The sequence below is a fragment of the Oncorhynchus masou genome, chromosome 25 (assembly GCF_036934945.1).
Source record: "Oncorhynchus masou masou isolate Uvic2021 chromosome 25, UVic_Omas_1.1, whole genome shotgun sequence".
Lineage (NCBI taxonomy): Eukaryota > Metazoa > Chordata > Actinopteri > Salmoniformes > Salmonidae > Oncorhynchus > Oncorhynchus masou.
Window position 1 is genome coordinate 32,519,835 of NC_088236.1, and position 19,232 is coordinate 32,539,066.

Below are 19,232 nucleotides of genomic sequence, written 5' to 3' on the forward strand. Positions count from 1 at the left end.
AAAGTTTTGTTCAAATCAAAAGGAGTGCGTTCAAAAAGTGATTGAAATCAAATGGAATGGCCCTATACTGTTACTGTATTTTTTAAATCAACACATCTCAATACTTTTAAGTCTTTAACCCCTAAGGCAAACTCAGGGAGAACCAGATTGTTTTATTTGGATGACCTGTTTGAATCATGGGTGGTATTCTTTTTGAATGCTTTCCAATGCATTTTTCTGATTGGTGATAGCAAAGATGCTGCTCTTTCTGGTGATAGGCAGCTATGTAGTGGATCTGTAGTATAGGAGTGGATCACCGACCATTTGTCAGATCAGTGATTCCGTCCAGGAAAGGAGGAAGGATATTATTTAGTATTCGAAAGGGGGCTGTTTTGGATATGGAATCACTTTAAACTGTTGGGAAGCGCGCACCTGCCTCTCACTGACGTCAGTGCGGGACCAGGTTGCGCCATTTTGAAAGTAGAAGCAGGGAGAGGGAAATAATAGTTGCAAAGTGATCCGAGAAAGCGTTACTGATTGTCAAAACATTGCTTAGCAAGATAAGTGACAGAAGAAGTTGAAGAATAGCAGGGGAAAAGAGTCACACCCTCCATAGCTTCACTTGCACTCTCAGCGAGATTCTGCTTGTACACACCCTAGCCCGGCAAACTGGAAAGATAAGCAAGGGCCCCAACCAAGCCCTCGACAGAGATTCTCTCTCACCATGGCAGGTAATGTTAACTAGCGAGCTAATAATGTCTGATGCATAAATTGAAGGGGCTTGTTTATCGCCCATACATTTGCTAAGTTGTTTCTATGTTTATTGTCCGCTTTCTTGCCATTTGGAGAGAAGCTAGCTAGCTGACATTAGCCTCCCCGGAGTTGGGCGTGTACTCTGCATGTTGTCCCGCGTATCGGATGCTTCCGCTAGATATAAAGTTATAGTAGCTAACTGCACCACCAACAACATTAGCTAGTTAATGTTAACTAACTAGCTAACTAACTTTCTATATTTGCTATCACTTTCTCTGTATTGAAGCTACCAAACAATGATGTCAATAAATTGCTTAATGGTGGTCTTCTCTGATTATGGAAAGTAGCGTTCGTCACTAACGTTACTAGATTAGAAAAAAAGCTTGCTAACTCGATATAGAAGAATCACATTAATCTTTGACATCAAAGCCATACGTGATGCAGCTTTTGAGTTTTAAGCGTTGCTCTGTTTATGGTGTTCCAGGAGCCGGCGGCGGGGGCAATGATGTGCAGTGGTGTTTTTCTCAAGTCAAAGGAGCGATTGATGACGATGTTGCTGAAGGTAAGACTCAGGCTCTAGACAGCTAGCTACGTTAGTTGATTTAGTCTAGCTAGGGTGTAGTCAATAATGCATTTAGCTAGCTACTGTACAGTGCCTTCAGAAAGTATTCACACCGTTACTTACAGCCTGGATTTAAAATGGATGAAATTTATCTACACACTATGCCCCATAATGTCAAAGTGGAATTTTGTATGAAAACATTTTTTTAAATTAATCAATTCCAAGCTGAAATGTCTTGGGTCAATATGTTTTTAACCCCTTTGTTATGACAAGCCTAAATAAGTCAGGAGTAAAAATGTGCATAACAAATCACATAATAACTGGCATGGACTCATGCAATAATAGTGTTTAACATTTATTTTTTAATAACTACCTCATCTCTGTACCCCACACATACAATTATCTACAAGGTCCCTGTCTTGTTTTGTGTGCTTTGTACAAAATAATAAAATCCAGTATGACAGGATATGTATTTATTAGCAAGCTATAACTGGCATATTCAGTGTCTCATACCATGATCAAATTAAGATGACCTCTTCACCTGGCTGGTCTTTACCAATCATAGCGCAGTATGATACGGGGGTAAAATGCATCCAATTACAATTCAGTATGTTTACACATGAATATTACACCCCCCCCCCTTTTAAAATAAAAATGTTTTACATATTGTCGTGACTTTGGCTATGCCGGATTAAGTGATATGACATGCTATTCAATCAAATAATTTATTCGTAATTAATATTACCTGATTGAGCTAATCATGTAAATGTAATTAAATAGAGAGTCGGGCACCACAAAATAATATTTATAGAGCTGTTATCTTCCGAATAAACTCTTAAAGACCTAGTTTTATTTTAATCGTCATTTTAATTCAGTCTCATCTGAAAGTTGTAAATTCTTGGTTATCTGCACGAACCCTGGCTAACAAGTTGAATCAGCGATACAAAAATGGTTTTAATTAATCATTTACTAAATACCTAACTAATTACACATACACATAATTAAATCATAACTTGATTACAAATTACGTCATAAAGGAAAACGTCCCTAGCGGGTGGAACGGATATGACAGCTTGTTACGCAAAAGAAAAGGGTCTGGGTTTGAGTGAAAGAGCGGGAAGACTGAGGAACAAAGGGCGAAGCTGTGCTATCGTAAATACAGTATCTTATGCAGGAAAATGCAATAAATATTTACTCTGAGCTGCGCTTCGGTAGGTTGGTGGTAGATGGAAGGCGGTGTTGTCCAACCGAGTCCTTTGTCCTTTGAAGAATGTCTGGTTGTCAAATGGATACGTTGTAGTAACGTCGTTGTGTGATAGACCGGATACTCTGTCTGTTCCTTCCTAACCCTCGTTTGCACGGCTGTTGCTAACTCAACGGCTAGGAGGTATCAGTTTGGGAGTGAATAAGAGTTTTAAAGTTCATACCATTCACAACCAAAGCTCACGCTGATGTTGGCTTCGTTCTGTAGTTATTATCTGGACCATTCTGACATCGGACCGTCGTCCCCACATCCTCGGAACAGGAGGTTATATTGTCGTCAAGGGCTTATATCGGAAGGGAGAGGAGGGCGTGTTTTAAAAGTTTTATAGCCCATGTCCCTTCACAGGGGCGGGCCACTGATTGAGCAGAGACATATCTTATGAAAAACCAAATCTCACATTTTAGAAGCTAAAATCACATTTCATCCCATCACAAATAATTTCATATTCAAACATTTAAATTAAACAACAATTCCATGTGAATCCGATAACTCTGATGTGTAGACTTTCCACTGTAGAGTTTGTCATCTTATCATTGATGAGAATGTCTCAGATGACAACCGAACTTACATCATATTCATTCAGTACCACCGCAAAACCAAGGGTGTTGCAAATGTAACATCAGTAGGGTAGAGAGAGGAAAAAGGGGGGAAGAGGTATTTATGACTGTCATAAACCTACCCCCCAGGCCAACGTCATGACCATATTCTAAGTGTTTCTTTTGAATACATGCTCTGTAGTTTGAACTCAAGGTAAGTAACCATTTATACTGCATACTGCACCAACTGAATCAACATAATAGACTGAAACAATGATTCCCTGTAGCAATGACATCTTAACATTTCAAACAAATACAATACCAAAGCATTTCAAGTCAACTTTTCAATAACAAGTTTAATAACAGTCTGGAACTCTTAGGGCAGTGATCTGCCAACACCCGTTACATTTCACAGGTATAGGACAGCTTGACCTCTCTTCCTGACTTTGTGTGATATGATGCTGAGCATGCTTCTGTGTCAGTCATCAGTTCTTGTGGTGTTGCAGTTAAGTATGTTGTGGGTGTGTTTAGTCCATCACTTTCTATGTCAGGGGAACAGTTCATCTCCTCAGTGTATTGTTATTTTGTGTTGAGTAGGCGACGACAATTGCGGCGCTACACCGCAACTTCTGCGGTGCGGATGTGATATGAACGTTCAGTGTCAGCTGGCTGGATGACGACTGATGGCTTCCAGTATCCATGCTCCTGGATTCTAACTGACCGTCGTTCAGTGGTGGTATTGGTCTCGCTGACCTGTCAAAGTATCGCTTTTGTTGTTGTCTTTGTGTACGTTTTTCATTCATTTCCTTGTAGCTGGCGACCTTAGGTTGCAGCTGCTGGTTGGTGCTGGGAAGGATTGAACGAAGTCTGCGGCTCATTAAAAGCTGGGCTGGTGATTTGAAGTTGTCAACTGGAGTGTTGCAGTATTCAAGGAGATTGAGGTAGGCGTCTCTCTTGTCTGCTTTTGCTTTGTCCATGAGTGATTTAGCAATCTGCACCGATTTAAAAAAAAAAAATAAAAAATAAATAAATAATAATATATATATTTTTTAGCAAGGCCATTACTTTGAGGGTAATGTGTGCTTGTGGTGACGTGTGAACTCCCATGCTTTTGTGAAGGATTCAAACTCATTTGATTAGTAACAGGGGCCATTGTGAATTTCTTTTGATAGGTGTGATGGTGGCATTCCCCCCTGGGGATCTGCATACTTTGTGTATGCACTGCCTGGGTTTGAGCCACATGGAGAGAGTGGTGGAATTCCCTACTGGATGCCTGTTTTATGTGGTGTTCTCAAAACGCCTGCGCGATTGGAGGCCATGCGCGAGTGTGTCTGCCAGGCTCAGGCCGGGAACAAGCTCCCTCTCACAGGAGTGGTGCGCAGCGAGCTGTTATTCCCTCTACTGGGCCCAGTACCCCTCCCAGGAAGCATGGCCGGAGCCACCGTAGGCCTCTACTGGGCCCTTCTGCTGCCAGTCCAGGATGAGGGCATGAGTCGGACCACTGGGACCACCTTGAACGGAGGGTGCATGTCCTCAGTCAGGAGGTTGCCAGCTTCGATGGTGACGACACTGTTCCCTGTTGGCCAATGATAAGTTGTTCCTGGGGGACAATGCTGGCGCTGTTTATTACCATGAGCGGGGCTACCAGGCTAACAGGCCATCAGAAGCTGGCAGCGGGGCTTCATCGCCCCCAGCAGCTTGAGAGGTTATGAAGAGCTTACTCACTTGGGTAGCCACTGCACTGGACATCAATCTGGTGGACAGTGATGATTCTCCATCTGTCCCCATCTCTACAGAGATCTGCGAGGCCTTGCAGGAGGGCCATTGGGCGCTTCCGACTCACAGCAGAGACGAGACCATGGAGTTATGTTGTGGGCGTGGTGTCACTCGGCCTCCGGGAGTACCCGACTATGAAATGCATAAACAAACAGTAGATAGTTACAAGGAAATTATAACGGCGTTTCCCCTAGTGGGATAAACCGGTATCGCAGCTTGGTGGACAAAAAGGGAAGTGGGGGTCAACTGAGATGAGAAACTACAAAGTTGATAATTATAACAATTGAAATGCTAGTCCTTTGCAAATGAAAGCTCACTCATTCGGGTACAAGAAAGAACTTTCTTCTGAAACTCGTCAGTCTATTCTTGTTCTGAGAAATTAAGGCTATTCCATGCGAGAAATTGCCAAGAAGCTGAAGATCTTGTACAACGCTGTGTACTACTCCCTTCACTGAACAGCGCAAACTGTCTCTAAACAGAATAGAAAGAGTGGGAGGCCCCGGTGCACAACTGAGCAAGAGGACAAGTACACATTACATTCGTGTCTAGTTTGAGAAACAGACTACTCACAAGTCCTCAACTGGCAGCTTCATTAAATAGTACCCACAAAACACCAGTCTCAACGTCAACAGTGAAGAGGTGACTCCGGGATGCTGGCCCTTTGGAATTTGGCCCCTTTAGATATGCTTTTAACGACTCCCACACAGTAAAGTGCGACACGTCAGTGATGCGGTTGATCTGTAAAAGACATCAATTGATATATTTTTTTTTAAAGGCACTACAGGATAGTAGTAGTAGGTCAAGTCGCCACACGCGTTGCGACACAGTACTGTCCAGAAAGCAGATATCAAGCTGGACAGGGCTATTGTCTGAAATAACAATACTGTGTTATTGGGTATTAGTTACAAAGGAAGAATTCTATTGTCCAGCAGGAAAACGTAAATCCTAGAGATTGAGGACTGGAGAAAAAGGGACTACTGTTTAGCCGTGGGATTCCTCCTCCATGGATCAGACAAATTCTAGTATTCTAGAAATGAGTTGATTACTGCACCTGATTTTGAAATTACATTGTTGGGCTTCGGTCTGGATCTGTCTAGACTTGGATGCAATATACAGATGAAATCTCCGCCCAATATCAAATTATGAGAATTGAAGTAGGGAAGTGTTGCGATGAGGTCAGAGAAATTGAGTGTCATCCCAATTAGGACCATAGAGGTTAGCCAGAATAACCTGTGTGCTAAACAATTTCCCTATCACTATAATATATCTTCCATTAGTATCTGAAATTACTTTGGAGACAAACGGGGTGCCTTTTCTGATAAGGATGGCTGCCGCTTAGCACCAAAGTTGGAGTGAAATATTTGGTCTACCCATCCTCTCTTCAGTTTGAAGTGTTCGCTGGACCGGAGATGCGTTTCTTGGAGAAAAACAATGTCCGGACTTAAGATGAGCATACACTCGGCTACGCTTGACCACCTGGTTAATTCCTTTCACGTTCCAGCTGATAAAGCATGTGGAGCCTAGAGTATGTGAATTAGTCAGTCATAGTAACCAGAAATGAATGTTAGTACAATCACATGGCCAGTGTGCTGAAAGGTCAAAGTAATAAAATATAAAGAAAATGTAAAAACCGCTCAAAACAACAAAATACCCAGAAAACCTTGGACCCCTATGCTGGCCTTCCCCTGTTGGAAGGCTGCATCTACCTTTCCTGGACTAGAGCAAAATGCCAGTGTGAGAAGACATGGGGTACAAAATCAATTCTAGAATCTTAAAGGGGCAGAAGCATATATTGGGTGTACAGTTTTCAATTACAGCATTATTTAATCTGCAGTTAATCTTCTGGTATTTATTCTGTTACTATTAACATGGAAATATTATTGGTATCTTCTGATTGAGTTTAGTTTAATGACAAATTGTAATCTGTTAGCTACCAATATGTAGCTACTGATGATAAATAATTTTGATGCAATGGCTTATCCTGCACTTTGTAAAAACCCAGAGTTCATTGGGTGAATGTTGGTGAAAAATCTTGGTTCCTTTCTAAACAGCAATGTGAATGCAAAGAGGACTCAGACCACCAAATAAGTGAAGTGGACTGGCAAAAGAGTTGAGTCCTCATTCAAAGGGAAGTGTGAATACATAACGCAGTTCTCTAGCTTTTTGTTACCCCAGAGTTAACTTTAAAGAACACTGAGATTGGTTATTTTAAAGAGGATGATATGTGAAAACACCCTATGACTTGGGTGGCTGGAGTCTTTGACAATTTTTAGGGCCTTTCTCTGACAAAGCCTGGTATAGAGGTCCTGGATGGCAGGGAGCTCGGCCCCAGTGATGTACTGGTACACACTACCCTCTGTAGCGCCTTGCGGTCGGATGCCAAGCAGTTGCCATACCAAGAGGTGATGCAGCTGCTCAATGGTGCAGCTGTAGAAAACTTTGAGGATGCCAAATCTTTTCAGCCTCCTGAGGCGGAAGAGGTGGTGTTACGCCCTCTTATAAGCACAGGAAAAATCCTAGAGGAAAACCTGGTTGTCTGCTTTTCACTGGGAGACAAATTCACCTTTTCAGCAAGACGATAAACACAAGGATAAATCTACACTGGAGTTCCTTTCCAAGTTGACATGAAATGTTTGAGTGGCCTAGTTACAGTTTTGACTTAAATTGGCTGAAAACTCTATGGCAAGACTTGAAAATGGCGGTCAACAATCGACTTGACAGGGCTTGAATAATTTAAAAAAAGATTGGGCAAATATTTTACAATCCAGGTGTGCAAAGCTCTTAAGAAACTTACCCCCAAAAGACTCACAGCTGTAATTGCTGCCAAAGGTGGTTCTACAAAGTGTTAACTCAGGGATGTGAATACTTATGTAAATCAGATGTCTGTATTTATTTTCTTTAAAAAAAGTTCTAAAAACATGTTTTCACTTTGTCATTATGGGGTATGGTATATAGATGGGTGAGGGGAAAACATATATTTAATCCATTTTGAATTTGGGCAGTAACGCAACAAGATGTCGAATAAGAGAAGGGGTATGACTACTTTCTGAAGGCACTATGTTCAGACTGACAATCAGTCACTGATTCACTTCTCACCAAACACCATATACCCACCAATACATGTCCACAAATAAAGGGGCATGACACTTTTTCAGATGTTTGAGGATGCATTAATTGTGTGTCCCAATGGAAAGGTAATATCATGTTGGGTGATGCTCTTGACTGATCTACAGTCTCAGCCACTACATGCGGTTTTGGCCTGTAGCCTACTTCATCCCATGATGCAGGTAAATAAAGCATTGGTAAAGAGCTAATGGTAACTGTTGTAGTTTTCCACTTTTTAAGATGATGGTACCACCATGGAAGTATGCTTTTAAATTGAGAGCTAGTAGCCTACTTGGGTTTCTAGGCTGCATAGACGGTGCGCTTTGTTGCCCATAAGATAAAGGGTAAGAACTTGTAGGTGCCTTTTTGGCTGACCTCCGTTGAAGTGTATGAATGGCTTGAGCTGAGTGTGCTTGATTATGTGTGCACATTACAAGATTCTGTTTACAGTACAAGCTTTGCCTGAGAACAAGCATAACAAAACAGATTAGGTCAGAATCTGAGAACAAGCATAACAAAACAGATTAGGTCAGAATCTGAGAACAAGCATAACAAAACAGATTAGGTCAGAATCTGAGAACAAGCATAACAAAACGGTTTAGGTCAGAATCTGAGAACAAGCATAACAAAACGGTTTAGGTCAGAATCTGAGAACAAGCATAACAAAACATATTAGGTCAGAATCTGTGTATGTCTGTCCCTTTTTTGTTAATCACACACTTTCAGACATACAACAGCAAGACTCAGACTGTGGCTATGTGGGTTCTGGGTTCTTCAACGGTGTTCATGCTGCCGCAAAAGTTTCTTTCTGCTTGTATCCTTTCTCCTTTGTCAGTTTTATTGGAGGTGTGGGGGGGCAGTGTGTGGCTGTGGCAGGAGCAGAGGTCAAGCACCTCCATAGAACTCCTATTATGTGGATGATAGCACTGCACAACCCTACATTATCAGGCTTGTGCCAACCTCGGTCAACAAGGGAGAGATTGTTGAGTTTTCTATGGAAGTGGTTAGCTGCAGATATGTTTTTTACATTTTCCCTCTGGGGTGGTTATATACATCTTGCTTTCCACAACTTCACAAAATCATATATACTTTAGTAGTTAGGCTCAGTAGTTGTGAAATCAGTGTGGCACAGCAGGGAGCTAGATTACAGTGCATTTGGAAGGTATTCAGACCCCTTGACTTCTTCCACATTTTGTTACATTACAGCTTTGTTCTAAAACTGACAGTTTTTCCCCTCATCAATCTACACACAATACCCCAGGATGACAAAGCAAAATGTTTTTTATTTTTGCAAAAGTATTTAAACATTTTTTTTAAGTAGTCTTTAAGTATTACATTTACTTTAGTATTAAGACCCTTCACACAGTACTTTGTTGAAGCACCTTTGGCAGTGGTTACATCCTCAAAGTCTTCTTGCCTAATACACCACAAGCTTGGCACACCTGTATTTGGGGAGTTTCTCCCATTCTTCTCTGCAGATCCTCTCAAGCTCTGTCAGGTTGGATGGGGAGCATCACTGCACAGGTATTTTCACTCAGACATGCAGAGACTTGTACCGAAGCCACTCCTGCGTTGTCTTGGCAGCCTACTTAGGGTCATTGTCCTGTTGGAAGCTGAACCTTCTCCCCAGTCTGAGTTCCTGAACACTCTGGAGCAGGTTTTCATCAAATATCTCTCTGTACTTTGCTCTGTTCATCTTTCCCTCAATCCTGACTAGTCTCCCATTCCCTGCCGCTGAAAAATGATGCTGCCACCACCATGCTTCACTGTAGGGAAAGTGCCAGGTTTCTTCCAGAAGTGACACTTGGCATTCAGGCCAAAGAGTTCAATCTTGGTTTCATCAGACCAGAGAGTGTTTCGCATGGTCTGAGAGTTTTTAGATTTCTTTTGGCAAAGTCCAAGCAGGCTGTCATGTGCCTTTTTACTGAGGAGTGGTTTCCGTCTGGCCACTCGCCCATAAAGGTCTGCTTGATGAAGTGCTGCAGAGATGGTTGTCCTTCTGGAAGGTTCTCCCATCTCCACAGAGGAACTCGGGAGCTCTGTCAGTGACATTGGGTTTTTGGTCTCCTCCCTGACCAAGGTCCTTCTCCCGCGTTTGGCCGTGCGGCCAGCTCTAGCAAGTGTGTTGGTGGTTCCAAACTTCTTCCATTTAAGAATTATGGAGGCCACTGTGTTCTTCCCCAGATCTGTGCCTAGATGCAATCATGTCTCAGAGCTCTACAGACAAATCCTTAGACCTCATGGCTTAGTTTTTTCTCTGACATGCACTGTCAACTGTGGGACCTTTTCTATAGACAGGTGTGTGCCTTTCCAAATCATGTCCAATCAATTGAATTTACCACAGGTGAACTCCCAAGTTGTAGAAACATCTCAAGGATGATCAATGGAAACAGGATGCACCGGAGCTCAATTTCGAGTCTCATAGCAAAGGGTTTGAATACTTGTGTAAATTATTTATTTTACCATCAAAAAATAAAAAACTGTTTTTACTTTTTCATTATGGGTTATTCTATGTAGATTTAGGGGGGGAAATAATGTAATCCATTTTAGAAAAAGGCTGTAACATAACAAAATGTGGAAAAAGTTGAGGGATCTGAATACCTTCTGAATGTCCTGTACCCCCAAAACATTACAAATGTTGATCCTTCTATTATTTAGCAATACGCAATTGAACCTAATAATTGCCATGTTATTTGTGACAGCTGACATCATATCCACTGTGGAATTCAATCACTCTGGCGAGCTACTAGCCACTGGGGACAAGGGGGGCCGTGTTGTCATCTTTCAGCAGGAGCTAGAGGTAAGTGGAGATTACTGCTCAAAACAGTCCACTGCATTTAAACACTGTACAGAGTCACGTGTCAGTAGTGTATTTATTTTTGACATGACTGTGTTGTGCATGTTGTCATCGAGCAGAGTAAGAACCAGCCACAGTGCCGTGGAGAGTACAATGTTTACAGCACCTTCCAGAGCCACGAGCCTGAGTTCGACTACCTGAAGAGCCTTGAGATCGAGGAGAAGATCAACAAGATCCGCTGGCTGCCTCAGAAGAACGCTGCACAGTTCCTCTTGTCCACGAATGGTCAGTAGAGCATAGTGTGCATGTAGCTTTACCCTCCACAGCCCTTTCCTCTGTTGGGGGACGGAGGGGACCTGACAGGACTCTGGATACGCTGTTCATTACGTTGACTCATTTGTATGTTTTGAATAGGACAGAGATCAACGGAAATACAGACCTGCCAACATGCACGCATTTTGCGTACCAACTACGCACTTCTCTGTCCATGTACGCAGGTACGAGATCCGAGTTAAAGTACACAGAAATGAATAGGGCCTGATTTTAAATAAATATATATATATAAAATAAATAAATCAATCCGCTGAGTAAATCTAACATCCTGATTCTCGAGCTGCAACACATACTTGTATGGTGTTTGTGTCAACGCACGTGGGAGATTTAATAAGTCATTATTCGACGATGCTAGTACCCGGTGTCTGCCCCATCTCCTGTTTTTGTTGTGACGCTGAGTTTGCCGACTGTCAGCTGTACATAAACACATGGACAAATCCCTTTTTGACTCTGTGTTGTGGGAAGGTAAACACATTGTCTCAAGCTAATGTTAGCGAACATAAGATAGACATTCAGTGGGCTCTAAAGTGCCAGCAGTTCACTCACATTTGCTAGTGAAAGAAATTAAATGCAAATACCAAACATAACTGGTAGTGTGATATTTAATTCTGCGTCCCATTAGTTTATTTTCCACACAACCTGATAGACGGTAACTAATTTTGATCTACTTCACAAAAAGCATTACAAAAGTATAATCAAAAACAAATATAGACATCTTGGCATTAAATGGAGTCGGGAGTTTAGAAGACCGCGTGATGAAGAATGAATGTGTGTCCAGTATTTGCTATTTGGTCCTAGTCTATAATTGCGATCGGACACAAACAGCGTGCGGACGAGCGGGCGGGGGAAAGAGAACCCCAATTCAGGGTTGAATCTCCAATTTGCCGAGCGCGTCTGGGACTCTAAAAAGTTGGACGGGGTTGGCAGGTCTGGAAATATATTGCTGGTGAAGAAGCAGCGTTGACATACATGTGTGCTCTCTTGCAGATAAAACTATAAAGCTGTGGAAAATCAGTGAACGGGACAAGAGACCAGAGGGGTACAACCTGAAGGAAGAGGATGGACGTTACAGAGACCCCACCACTGTCACAACACTACGGGTGTGTAGACTTTCACGTACATATACCCTGCACATTCAGATGCCCCAACATTGACTCATTCTATACACTACGCACAACTCGTACACCTGGCGAGAGAGAACCTGCTAAATCTCCTCCTTCCTCTTCACCATAGGTCCCAGTATTTCATCCCATGGATCTGATGGTGGAGGCCAGCCCCAGACGAGTGTTTGCTAACGCGCACACCTACCACATCAACTCCATCTCGGTCAACAGCGACTGTGAGACCTACCTGTCTGCCGATGACCTTCGCATCAACCTCTGGAACCTGGAGATCACTGACCGCAGCTTTAGTATCCTCTCTGTCTTTGGTCCCCATCACTTTTTCTTTCAGTCTCTGCTGAGCACTTTGGAAGGTCTTGGTGATCTTGTTCCATCTTGATTTAATGCTTTACATTTTTGTTAATTATGCGCTGAGTTTGCTTGGATAGCACTGTAACTCATTTTACTGAGACAGTTCAACAAGGCACAGTTAAAGTCATTTTTGGGTTGAGTAGTTCAGGAGCCCCATTTCTTATCTGTGGTGTCAGAGCTGTTATGTTTGCCCTTGACCTCCCTGACCTCCTTAGACATTGTAGACATCAAGCCAGCAAACATGGAGGAGTTGACAGAGGTGATCACAGCAGCAGAGTTCCATCCTAACCAGTGCAACACCTTTGTCTACAGCAGCAGCAAGGGCACCATCCGCCTCTGTGACATGAGGGCATCAGCTCTCTGTGACCAGCACTCCAAACGTAAGTGGCATTTGACAGTGCAGTCCATGATATTAGTTTCAGACAGAATTCTGTGCCCTGTGGAGATGACTAGGTAAAGTGGCATATTGATTGAAATGACTACATATGTACCCAGTTTTTCAGAGACAGATTAAAAGTACTGAAAAGCCCAGCAATTTCAGAGACCTCGTAAGCAGATGCTTCAACAGTCCGTTGCTGTGTTTGACTACTCCAATGAAGTGACTGACCTAGCACACCTCTCGTTGTTTCATTCAGTGTTTGAAGAGCCTGAGGATCCAAGCAACCGCTCATTCTTCTCTGAGATCATCTCCTCCATCTCTGATGTCAAGTTCAGCCACAGTGGGCGCTACATGATGACCCGGGACTACCTCACCGTCAAAATCTGGGACCTCAACATGGAGTCCCGTCCAGTAGAGACTTATCAGGTCAGCTGGTATCTGTGTGGTGGGATGTAGTGACATCATCATGGATGTTGCATCCAAAGTTCAATTTGCTTGTCAGCTCTAAACCTCTAGTTTGATAAGTACATCCTCCACTAGGGGGAGATGTTATGTGTAAATGTGTCGTGTCCTGTATTGCCCTGTTGTATCTTTATTTATTTATAGCAAAGATACATGCACTTGAATGTTATCATTTGAAGTTATGCTTATATTAGACTGAACCAATGTGTTTTGTTGTGCAAATATTGTGTACTTGTGTCTTCATTTACTATCATTTTCCTCCCAACAGGTTCATGAATACCTCAGGAGTAAACTGTGCTCACTCTATGAGAATGACTGCATCTTTGATAAGTTTGAGTGCTGCTGGAATGGAAACGACAGGTGAGGGTTGTCAAGTTTTGCCATACATTTTAAACTTGATACTGGATCTATGAATTGAGCCCGACCGACACGGATCTGATTTTATGGTGAAAATATTCAGGATAATCGATATATCTGCCAATGTTTTTATTATTATAGCTGGAATGGGGGAGAGAAAAAAGCGCTTTCTGTTTGCATTGTGCCTAAAACAGCCATACAAAGATACTCAGAAAGATGCTCTTAAATTTGAGGAAAGAACATTTGGAAGCCGAGCATTTATGATAAATGGTTACTATTAACTTTTGTTTTTGACAAATGTGGTGTTTGCTTATGGTCATTCGGTGTATTCCAAAAGTAGATCATAAAATAATACGTCTGCACAGTATGAATGGATCCTGATTTTCTTTTTCAGCTATCAGTGCCACTGCGGACTCATTAGGGGTCATTATCTGAAAAATTAAACAGTAAGCCAAAATAACATAAAATACAGATAGCTGGACATAATAGAATCATGTAAAAGGATTAAGGAAGCTTTGGATTTCTGCCCTAAAATATGAAGGACACCACATAAAATTTAAGAGCACCAGAAAGATGAGGTTTTGGTATGGAAAAACTGTGTTACTCTAGTGAAAGGAGGATAAACTGCACTAATTCCAGCAAAACATTAGCTTCTGAGAACTGAGCTGCCTCATGCTAGCCAGCTGGACATAGATAAATACCAATACATTCAAAGTCTGTGCTATGTTTTTATTGATTGTAGGGCTGTAGCCACTGAATTCTGGGAGTTGCCACCTAAAGGAAAAACATCAATCAAAAAATGAACTGCTGGCACTGCGCTGCCTCTCGCTCCAAGCATTGCCTCAGTGAATTGTCCTTGCTCTCCGGCATCCTTGGGACATCCCTACCCCATTTGAAGTTGACATTTAAAATGGTTAGAGTAAGGTTGTCCCAAGGATTCCAGATAGCACTATAACCCTCAGTGAACGGCGTCAAGTACTCTCACACAGCTAGTTAGCGCTTGTTGTAGAAATGGGGATAGTGAAATGTGAATTTGGACCAGTCCCTGACAAGTGACAAACCATATATAAAAACGTAGCAACGAAGCGCTACTTTGTAACCTGATGTTTTTTTTGGGGGGGGGGGGGGTTCTGAAAACATCTAATGACAAAGGCAGAGCTTGAGGAATACCCTTCGCAAAGAGCAAATATAACACACCAGATTTAGTGTGCTTCACTAAGGGGCTGTAACGTTAACATTGCCTTAGAGTTGACCGTTCTTAGCACATTTGGGCATAGCATCCGTTGTTTGTTATGACACCCAACGCCCTACCATGATACTTCACGCAACAGTATATGACCAGTGTGATTTTGGGCACTTTATTGAGCTGGCGTGCTTCTACCTACTCACCGTAGAAGCAGTAGGCCTTACAGTTAGTTCCCAGTATTTCACTCTCTTCTCCAACTGGTATAGTTGCGTTGTGATGTGTCCAGTCTGTACCGCGCCAAGGCAAGATAGGCTTATAGCCATATAAAGAGCTTCCTCTTTGGGGCAAGTAATAAAATGCCCAAATAATTCTATCAACAGCTTTTTTCCAGAGCGTTTTCTCCACATCTTAAATCGGTCCTTTTCGGGGGACTAAATGCTGATACAAATAAATCCTCATCGGTCAGACATTAAATATTAATAATGTCTGACATTTATCAGGATGTTTATACGGTACGATACATTAGATCAATGTTTGACATCGAGGACTCTTACTCATCAAAGTAATAGTTGTATTAATTTATAAGTTGTGCGTAGTAATTTTATGTTCGGCCTACAGAAGAAAGGCTGTAGCTACTGAGACACTATTGGGATGTCCCCTCATCTGAACTTAGTAGCACAGCGCTTATCAAAGGCTGCCTTTATCTCTGTCAAACAGAACTCAAGGCTGCCCCTTGCATTACGTCTGTAATGGTGGACTCAAGGTGGATCTGTCTATATTAGTCTGTTTTTTTTTTACTCATTCACCGTACACGTTTATGTTTCCCATCCTGCACAAACTCCACTGGATTGCATTATACAGACTGTTGTTCCTGTCCCTTGACAGCATTGTATACATGTCACAGTATACTTGAATGTTGTTAGGGCTGATTTAATGAATGTGTTGGTTAGATTCTGTGATTGAAAGACTAATTGAAACCACTGTAAGTCTGCCACTACCTCTGAGTCTCATTCCCCACCCTTGTCCTCCTCAGTGTTGTGATGACGGGCTCATACAACAACTTCTTCCGGATGTTTGACCGAGGCTACCGGCAGGATGTGACCCTGGAGGCGTCTCGGGAGAGCAGTAAGCCTCGCTCTGTGCTCAAGCCCCGTAAGGTGTGCACAGGTGGGAAACGCAAGAAGGACGAAATCAGTGTAGACAGCCTGGACTTTAACAAGAAGATCCTCCACACGGCCTGGCACCCCCAGGACAACATCATTGCCGTGGCCACCACTAACAACCTCTATATATTTCAGGACAGACTGTAACTATTATTCAATAAACCCTTCATATCCCAGATCCCACTTTAGCCCCACTACTCTGGTCACCAACATCTCATCTGGAGAAGTGCAGCAAAACACATCTGTTTTGATGGCTTTGTTAGTCTTATTTCCTGTTCAGGGGGCTCCAACAGTACCACACTGCTCCTGCCACATTGCAACTGATGTCCACTACATCCCAAAGGGAACACTTTTCTAACACTCTAGTCATTTGGTGGGATATTGTTTATTAAGCTAATTTCCTATGTTGCTAATTTCACGGTTTTGGTGCCACAAGCATTTTTATATGAACAAGCATTTTTTATTTTGATAGGGAGTTATTTCAACTGGGTTCCCACCTCCAACCCTCTATTTTTGACACAAATTACAAAATGCCATTCTGCATTGACCAAATTGGCAAGCTGTCAGCTCTCTATATTTGTCCCAGGCTGTTTGCCAAGTTGCCAAGTTTCCTCACCCTCATCTTTCACATACAGTACACACTCACTCTTAACATCGATGTAGACACACATACAGTACACACTCACTCTTAACATCGATGTAGACACACATACAGTACACACTCACTCTTAACATCGATGTAGACACACATACAGTACACACTCACTCTTAACATCGATGTAGACACACATACAGTACACACTCACTCTTAACATCGATGTAGACACACATACAAAGCTCAACTCGGTTGGTGGATTGGTTTGGGGGTAATTTCGAGACAACTATGCCAAATGCGCAGTTGTTATCCAGTCTGAGACTATAGACAAGGCTTAACAGTCTGGTAAACACAGATTCCTTCTCCAGAGGTAACCTGCAGTATGAAGCCATTGCTTTTCCATGTAAATGGTAGTGGGCAGAGGTGCTGCAGGCAGCCTAATCTCACATGGAAGGGACTGGTCCCTCTTGCTCTTAGTGCCACCATGTACAGTTCAGCACAGAGGCTCCAGTGCAGTTATTGTAAGAGAGTCTTCAGGCAGAGGCATGCCTTGGCCATATTGTGCTGACCTGCATGACTTGTCAGTTTAAATGTGAGAGGCACTCATTTGTACCTCTGCTGCTAAGTTCCATGCATGTGTTGACTTATGCTTATGTTTCTTATGAATTGTTCCCCTCTGGATCAAGTTTTTTGTTTGTATATTTTTTTAATGATATTTTGTACTTCAGATAAATAATAATCACTATACTTAGTTTATTTTTGTATGAACTAAGACAAAAATATTGATAACATTTAACCCCCTCACACTACTTGGTTTAGTCTGATCACTGTTGTCTGTTAAACTGTAGGTTTTGGACTGATCTGTAGACTGAAAGATTACTTGAACTGGTGATATTTAATGTGACTTATTGTGTTAAATTCAAGTGGGCCGCTGGTCTAAATATGGAGTGCATATTAATGTACCATTAAGAAAGGCTTAATGCATGTTGATGTCCAAAGAGCAGTCTTTTCAGGTATCGGTGCCACTGCGGACTCATTAGGGTCGTTATCTGAATGTTTTTGTATTTGGGTTACTGTAACTGATATTGACTGGAATGGATTCGGTTGCTTCAGTTTTAGTTTATTTGCGCGAATTGTTTCAACTCCGTTTGTGTGTGCCATGGCTATGTTTTCTAAACATTTGCACTGAGTGAAAGATAATGAATAATAAATAGGCCATTGTACAGTGAGAATGGGCAAGGCATTATCTGTTTTCTCTGCTTCAGTTTGACTGAAGAAACACTCTTAACCACATTCACTCTGAGGAGAATCAGGTTGATTGACTAGACACGTTTACTGACATATTTTATAATGAGATGTTTTCTCTTCGATTGTGCATAACAAGTTATTTATGCAGGAAACAAAGTAAAACTGTCAAGTGTATCATTGGATGAAATTACTGGTTAATGTCAGCTCAGGGCATTGGAGACAGTATTTCAAACGTATGGCATGTCCAGCATTTGTACTGTATTTAGTTGATGTGGCATTATTTGTTAAGGATGTTTTCGGAGGTTGTGTCTGTAGTACATTTGTTTATGTATACACTTGATTGACGAGATAGATGCCAATTTTGAGCCATTGGATCATAATAAGTTAGCATTAAGCTTAAGAATTGAGGCTCACTCACTAGTAATGCTACCAATAAGCACTATTGCAGTCTGTCTGCAATCAAGGTCATTAGCTCTACTGGTGTTGTCACTTAGGACTCTGTCTATGTCCTTGTTGAATACTTAGATTTTCTTATGTTTTGTGGACAGTTTATAATGGCTGTCACTTTGTTAGCTGTTGTGAGAATGTGTCATGACATGAGGAACAAGAGTGTAGCCTACTGTACATGTTTTGTCATGGTTAAGATGTTAAATGCTACATAGGAGAAGCCACACGTTATACCCCTGACCCCATACCACTATCACACACTTGGCATCAGAACATCAAGGCTCAGTTACGGTACAAATGTAGTTGTCAAAATTGGCTTTTTTATTTTTCTTAAATTTACTGTCAGTTATTCTAAAGCGTCAATACATGGAGACACCTAAACAAAATAAATGAGTACTTTTCCCCCAACACACTCCTGTCTTTACAGCTCTTGTGCAAAGCCACCAAATGTCATTCAGAAGGACCTAATTGCCTTTTTCATAGCAGAGGAAATAATGAGATAATCAAGTATGTTTCCTGAAGTGACTGGTGGCTTTTCAGGCACGAGACTGCTCACGGGAACTTAAATATAATGTATTCACAGAACTCGCAACAGAATGCACTTTTATTTTTGTGAATTTCATTGATTTGTATGTTTTGTTTTGAGAGGCTCTTGATAAAGATTGGGGGACATTTTGGGTGATTAAAAAAATATCAATACAGCAGTTTTAAAGGTTTACTGTATAGGTCTGTTTGCCTTTGTCAAATGGAATAAAATATAGTTTAGATTTAATGAGTAATAAAAGTATTTCAAAACTGAACTATGAATACAACAATTT

At 41.8% G+C, this 19,232-nt stretch overlaps 1 protein-coding gene across 1 annotated transcript; it reads left to right on the forward strand.

The window, feature by feature from the left end:
* The first annotated feature begins 410 nt into the window (after window positions 1-410).
* Window positions 411-19,214, forward strand: LOC135514146 (serine/threonine-protein phosphatase 2A 55 kDa regulatory subunit B alpha isoform-like). Its single transcript, XM_064937384.1, has 10 exons — window positions 411-710; window positions 1,217-1,294; window positions 10,678-10,775; window positions 10,892-11,057; window positions 12,093-12,205; window positions 12,339-12,516; window positions 12,793-12,957; window positions 13,213-13,382; window positions 13,687-13,778; window positions 15,995-19,214. Exons 1-10 carry the CDS (start codon window positions 704-706, stop codon window positions 16,269-16,271), a joined length of 1,344 nt encoding a protein of 447 aa, XP_064793456.1. The 5' UTR covers window positions 411-703; the 3' UTR covers window positions 16,272-19,214.
* Window positions 19,215-19,232: the final 18 nt, after the last annotated feature.